We start from the raw sequence: 6,079 nt of genomic DNA, 5'->3' as shown, positions 1-6,079 counted from the left end.
CGGCGCCGAGGCCGCCTTCGAGGTGGTTTGTGACGGTCAACGAGAGGTATGTCTAAGAAGTGCAGGCGGCGCGTATTTCAGCTAATCACAAGACAGTGTACGGACCGGTTGCTGGGTTGGTGACTGCTTCATCTACACCAACAGCACTAACCGCCTGAACTACCTTGTTGGTGACCAAACCTACACAATTTCCCACTTCGACTCACCCCACTACGTCCTCGGCTACCTGCCTCGCGACTCTCGCATCTACATCGCCGACAAGGACGTGAATGTTGTTTCCTTTGCTCTCTCCTTGGCAGTTGTCGAATACCAAACGCTCATTCTACGTGGCGATCTGGAATCCGCAGACGAACTATTGCCAACAGTACCGAAGGACCAGAACAACAAGATTGCTCGCTTCCTTGAGGGCCAAGGATACAAGGAGAAGGCGCTCGAAGTTGCAACAGACCCCGAGCATCGCTTCGACCTTGCACTGTCTCTCGGCGAATTGCAAACAGCGGTCAGCATCGCCCGCGAGCAAGATACTGAGCATAAGTGGAAGACGGTCGGCGACACTGCTCTCGCAGCATGGGACATCAAGCTCGCGCAAGAGTGCTTCGTTAAAGCAAAGGACCTTGGATCTCTCCTCCTTCTCTACAGCGCCACGTCTGACCAGGCCGGTCTGCGCGAACTCGCCTCGCTAGCCGAGAACGCCGCAAGCAACAACGTAGCGTTCTCCGCCCTCTGGCAGGTTGGCGATATCCCCGCCTGCACCGACCTCCTCGTCAAGACCAACCGCTTTGCCGAAGCCGTCCTCTTTGCGCAAACGTACAAGCCCAGCACTGCCCCTGCGCTCGTCAAGCAGTGGAAAGAGAGTCTCGAGAAGGAGAACAAGGCCAAGGTTGCGAGGTTGTTGGGCTCGCCGCCGGCTGATGGCGAGGGTGACGATGAGATGTTCCCCGAGTGGGAGGAGTATCTGAGGCTGGAGAGGGAGGGTGGGACTGTTGAGGATTTGCTGATTCAGGAGGATGAGGGCGAGGCGGAGGATGCGGCGGAAGAGGTTGTTGAGGAGGACGGGGAGGAAGAAGAGGAGGACGATGAGGATGAGGATGATGATGACGACGAGGACGACGATGAGGAGTAGATGGATGCGGTGTAATGAAAAACGACCTTGACATGCATAGGAGAGTATGAATTCAGAAAACGCAATCAGAAGGTCATTGTTTTATGTAGTTGTTCACGTGCTTTTTTTGCGTTTCGTCGAAGTGATAGTCTTTCAACCTTTGGGAGAGGAGCTCATGAGCTTCTTTACATTCTGCAACCTTGACCATATAAATTTCTCAAAAAAAAATCCACTGATTGTGGGAGGACGTATGTAATCGCCAACGTCAAGCATGGATCCGTACTTCTCAAAGTCATCCGTTTGACCAAGTTCTTATTTGATCGTTTTGGTAGAGACAGCGCTGAACACATGTGCTTTTGGTTCATCATTTTTTAGGCGCGGAATTGTGATGAAGGTGCATACGAAGGAAAAGAAGTAAAATCGACGGGGATTTATATGTCTCAAGCACGAGCACACGCAAGTCGGGAGAGGATATGCAGCAGCCCGGCCTTTTTGGCGAGATATTGGTTTTGCGAAGGGCCGGAAGACATGAAAAGGTCCCACGGCATTTTTATTTCTTGTATCGTTTTCGAGCATGTGGAGTACCTAACAGGACCCGAGAAATAAAAAGAACGGTAATGCATGCTATCCGACCGTGTTAATTTTGGAAAGCATGAGTGGTAGACATGGACATTTTCTTCGCTGAGAATGAGCAGTCGAGGGGAAGAAACATTCGAGTGGCTAGTGGGTTTTTGGAGCAGAAGGAACAATCCCTAATGACATATTTGCGCCGTTTCTTTTGGAGTGTGATCTCAAGTCGAAGAGTTCAATTCTGTCCGCTCGCATACTTCAAGTATGCAGCCCTTTTGGTCGTGTGTGGTTTTATAAACTGATGCCCGAGATCATGCATAGATTGGAAGTAGACTTTTGGAAGGGGCCTGGGTGGCCGGAAGACATATGCAGCTCTTCACAATTTTTTTGGTGCAGAGGAAGAGGACAGTGTTGGTTGAAGGCTTGGGAGAGATGTGGCGTGGGCTTTATAGACGCGTGCGAGCTCGAAGAGTCGGAGAACTCATAGACGCGACTGTATGTCGGTTTTTGGGAAGGACAAGCGCAGAAGACATGGCATCTCATTGCGTGTGGTTTTGACAGGGCCAGAGGACATAGGACCGGGATTTTGGGGTTTTGGGAGAAGAGCAGGTGGGAACATGATCCATTTGCTGTAGATCTTGAAGTCGGAGAATGTAATATTTTGGGTTGGAGTCAAGGGGAGAGGCTTCGGCGACGGGATATTTATAGGCGTTTCTCATGTGTAGAGGAGATTTTCCGGTATTTGCTCTCGTTTTTCCAGAGGATGATTAACGCGCAGTGACAGTTTAAGTTATAGATTCGACCGCGAGAGGGCCTGGAGATGGAGAGTACGTAGCATCATTTGATCTAAATTGGACGTGGCATAGATGGATAAACTGATCATCTGAGTGCAGGTATGCCAGTCCTACAAGCCCTCAGCGTTGCGATTATGACAGTCGTGCGTCCAATCTTCTTCTACTCCAAACCCCAAGTTGCCGATATCAGGCTCTCTTCACCGGAACTCTAATAGCAAACCGACTCATCAATGCGCCAATCACCTGCTTCATCTTCATATACTGCAACACAATCGCCCCCTGAGATGCTTCACTTCCGCGGTCACCCCTACCAACACCTCAACCTTCACCCGGCACACTTCACACCCACATAGCATGTAGTATCTCGCGGCCTCTATTCTCTCTTCTTCTATACCCAGACTCCCGTACAGACAAACACAAACTATCAAACTCACACGCATACTCACTCCTTCTACACCCCTCATATACCCCCTCTATACACCAATCATTACCAAAGCTTCTTCAAACCTTCCCGTGTTCCTCTTTATCTTGCTCTTCTTCGAGAAACCACATAGCTCCCTTATTCTACACACCACAGATCACAAAACCACAATATGAGCGGTACTCCCAGCGCCAGCACAGGAAAGGGAGAGAAGGGAGAGGAAAAGGCTAAAACCTCTGACCCCAACGCTGGAAAAATCTCCAATCCCGCTCTACACGCTATAGCCAGAACTACCAACAAAAGCGCTGCAGATTTAGCAGCACCAAAAAAGAGCGGCCCCTCTATAAATCGAACTCCAACAAGTAGTCCGCGCCAGAACGATGAAGACGCCGCTAAGTTAGAGAAGGAGAGGTTAGCACAGATAAGCAAGAAGCAAAAGATAGCAAAGAAGCAAGAACATAAGAAAATGAAAGAGAGAGAGAAGAAGGAAATAAAGGAGAGAGCGAAGAGGGAGAAGGAGAGTAATAAAGGGGAACTGAGCAAGAGCGGGAAGAAGTGAGTAAGGATAAGGATGAATCGTGTGAAAGAGATGCCCATACGAGGAGCCTGCATAACTACGTAGGCAATTATTTTCGTATCCAGAGATGTAACTTATATTCGCTCTCATTTTGTTTAGTGCAAACAACTGCATGTATTACCGGTCTAGGTTATTTTTGGCTCTGAGGAATTTGCGGGCGATGCGCTTTCTTCACTTCGCAGCTTCAATATATCTTCATTCACACCTATGCTTCCACTGATTACATGTATTCCTCGTATTAACGCGCCGTAGGACGCAACTACTGTTTTCTGTTCTTCAATTCTGGATTCACCTCCACTGCGCCTTAACCCCCAAGCACTTCCCACTTCTCCCTTCACAGCTTCTAAATTCACTTCCTGTCGCATATATATCTCCCCCTTCGGATAAATCCGCCTTCATATCAATCAACACACAGCCTTTATACCCATATCGCGTACACGAATTCCCATACTTCACGCCTCCAGACTATCTATTAGCATTTGCTCGCACATACACACAGACATCTTCACAATTTGGTAAATCTTCAGCACTTCGAGCGCACCATGAGCACTCCTAACCCCAACGGAAAAAAACTCCCTAACGCCGCTCTCTACGCCATGGCTGGATCTTCGAAAATGACCCCCGCAGCTATAGCTGCATCGAAAGGTGGCGGACCCTTCACAAATAAAGGCCCCACAAGTCACCCAATGCAACTGTATAGGAACTTCCAGCCGACGGAAGAAGAGAAGGCGAAGCAGGAAGAGGCGAGACTGGCAAAGGAGAGGGCTAAGAAATGGTAGTCAATAAATGAAAGGGGGGAGGGTGGAGGGAGTGGGGATGATGATGATGCAGGCGGATAGGGAGATGTAATTGTCTCACTTACTTCACTGCGCAATTGAATCCATCCTTATTCCATACGCTGGTTGTTCACGTACTCCCTGTGAACGCGCCACGATACTCAACCGTTTTCCTGTACGCTTCACATATACAGTCGACCCAACTCATTACAATTCTCCATTCAAGACCTATAATTTAACGCCGATAGCATATATAATCTCTTCAGTCTTCCCTCTCCGTCGTCCTCGCTGAACTTCAAGCCTCCAGACTACATCTCAACATCCACTCGCAAATACACACTCTACCAAGCACCACACGCCTACCCAGCAAGCAAAACTAAATCCCAGCAATATACCATGGGTAGCCTCAACGACGATTCGAGGCTTCCTGGCCCGCAGCACTACGCAATTGCGAAATCCACAAACACGACTGTTGAGAAAATGGCCAAGGCGGCAAGTAAAAAGAGCAGTGGCAGCGAGAAGAGCAGCAGCAGCAAAGGCCCAACGAGTCACCCGAGGCAATTGGACAAGAACTCCCCAGAAACCCCTAAGCTTAAGAAGTGAGTGAGCTTGAGAGGCGGGTAGCTAGGGATGATGGAAAGAAGGCGGAGAGGGAGAGGCAGGAGAAACCAGAGAAGTACGAGAAGAAGAAGAAGGAAGGGTTGAGAAAGACGAAGGTAAATTGGGATGGACAATTGGATGAAATAGGTCATACGGTCAACTTGGTCGCATTAGGAACTTTTGTAAATACAGTATTAATCTGAAGGCGATGCGAGGACCTGATGTAGCTCACCTCAACTATGATCCGAATATGCAATACACGCAGTTACATGTAATTGTCTTACTGCTTTAAATGCGACATACTTGTTCTACCCGTCAGTTCATCGGGCTTCGGGTCCCACTGTATATAACCCCTCCACCTTGCCTCCATCATTGATGTCGATATTCCCAACTCAACACTGCAAGTCTACCAACTCCTCCGATGACCCTGCAGTCAAGCGCGCTCCTCTTCACCCACGGGCAGTTCACTTCTGCCCGCGCGCAGTCAAACCAGCTTCTCGTTCAATCACCGTGTGTAAACCTTCACGTCCCTCCCACCAACGCCCCAACACCCCGACTCTCCACACTCGCAGATTCACTGATCTCCAGTATATAAATCCTCCTTGTGCCTTCTCTTCCTCTTTTAATACCTCATGCAAAGCCTTCCTCTTCCACACACAGACTGTCAAACTCACGCAACAAATCATCACACACAAACTTGTCTACACACTACAAATCCGAATCCACGTATAAAAAATCGCATATCCACATTCCATCCACACACCTCCATCGCAATGAGCAGCTCCACCTCCAACCCCAAGAGCACCGCCGCGCGCGCCATGGACAAATCGACATCGAAGGAGAAGATCCACGGCACGTCCAAGAGCAGCGGGCCAACGAGTAATCCGGGCTCACAGAAGAAGGCATCATCGGGGAAGAAGAGTGGAGTAGCCATTGCGAAAGGAGATGAGGTGACGATGCCATATAAGGGATGATTCCATCACATAGTCAAGCAATCAAGTTTGAAGTATTCATGTAGCATTAAAATTCTCACTACCGTTTCAATACAGCTACGTTGCAGCATCCCATAACGCCCATTCCCTAACAATGCCGGGTATGTTAATGGAAAGAGTAAAAAGGAAAAATCCCTGACCACAATGCCAACCCAAGGAAATTCGTTTCAAGGTGGCGGGTATTAAATACAATCATAATCTCCGACGGAGAAAAGAATGGTATCGGCCAGTAAGGTGAAGTTGCCGT

General features: G+C 48.9%; 4 protein-coding genes across 4 annotated transcripts in view; 3 read left to right on the top strand and 1 right to left on the bottom strand.

The window, feature by feature from the left end:
- The window catches only part of SNOG_12623 (hypothetical protein), a gene marked incomplete at both ends in the record, with an annotated part of 2,169 nt that extends 1,046 nt beyond the window's left edge, over window positions 1-1,123 (top strand). Inside the window, one exon of the mRNA XM_001802792.1 lies at window positions 93-1,123. Within this exon, the coding sequence (XP_001802844.1) occupies window positions 93-1,123 (1,031 nt within the window). The remainder of the gene's footprint in view (window positions 1-92) is intronic.
- Window positions 1,124-3,059: 1,936 nt separating this feature from the next.
- Window positions 3,060-3,446, top strand: SNOG_12622 (hypothetical protein; the record flags this gene model as incomplete). The annotated part of the gene is made up of 1 exon (XM_001802791.1): window positions 3,060-3,446. One exon carries the CDS (start codon window positions 3,060-3,062, stop codon window positions 3,444-3,446), a length of 387 nt encoding a protein of 128 aa, XP_001802843.1.
- Window positions 3,447-4,006: 560 nt separating this feature from the next.
- Window positions 4,007-5,814, top strand: SNOG_12621 (hypothetical protein; the record flags this gene model as incomplete). Its single annotated transcript, XM_001802789.1, has 5 exons — window positions 4,007-4,242; window positions 4,507-4,839; window positions 4,869-4,956; window positions 5,274-5,350; window positions 5,622-5,814. The coding sequence occupies 5 exons, from the start codon at window positions 4,007-4,009 to the stop codon at window positions 5,812-5,814; spliced, it is 927 nt and encodes a 308-aa protein (XP_001802841.1).
- On the bottom strand, window positions 5,471-5,774 carry SNOG_12620 (hypothetical protein; the record flags this gene model as incomplete). The annotated part of the gene is made up of 2 exons (XM_001802790.1): window positions 5,471-5,548; window positions 5,604-5,774. 2 exons carry the CDS (start codon window positions 5,772-5,774, stop codon window positions 5,471-5,473), a joined length of 249 nt encoding a protein of 82 aa, XP_001802842.1.
- Window positions 5,815-6,079: the final 265 nt, after the last annotated feature.

This window comes from Parastagonospora nodorum (genome assembly GCF_000146915.1).
Source record: "Parastagonospora nodorum SN15 chromosome Unknown scaffold_23, whole genome shotgun sequence".
Taxonomy (NCBI): domain Eukaryota; kingdom Fungi; phylum Ascomycota; class Dothideomycetes; order Pleosporales; family Phaeosphaeriaceae; genus Parastagonospora; species Parastagonospora nodorum.
This window is presented reverse-complemented; position numbering and strand designations above follow the sequence as displayed.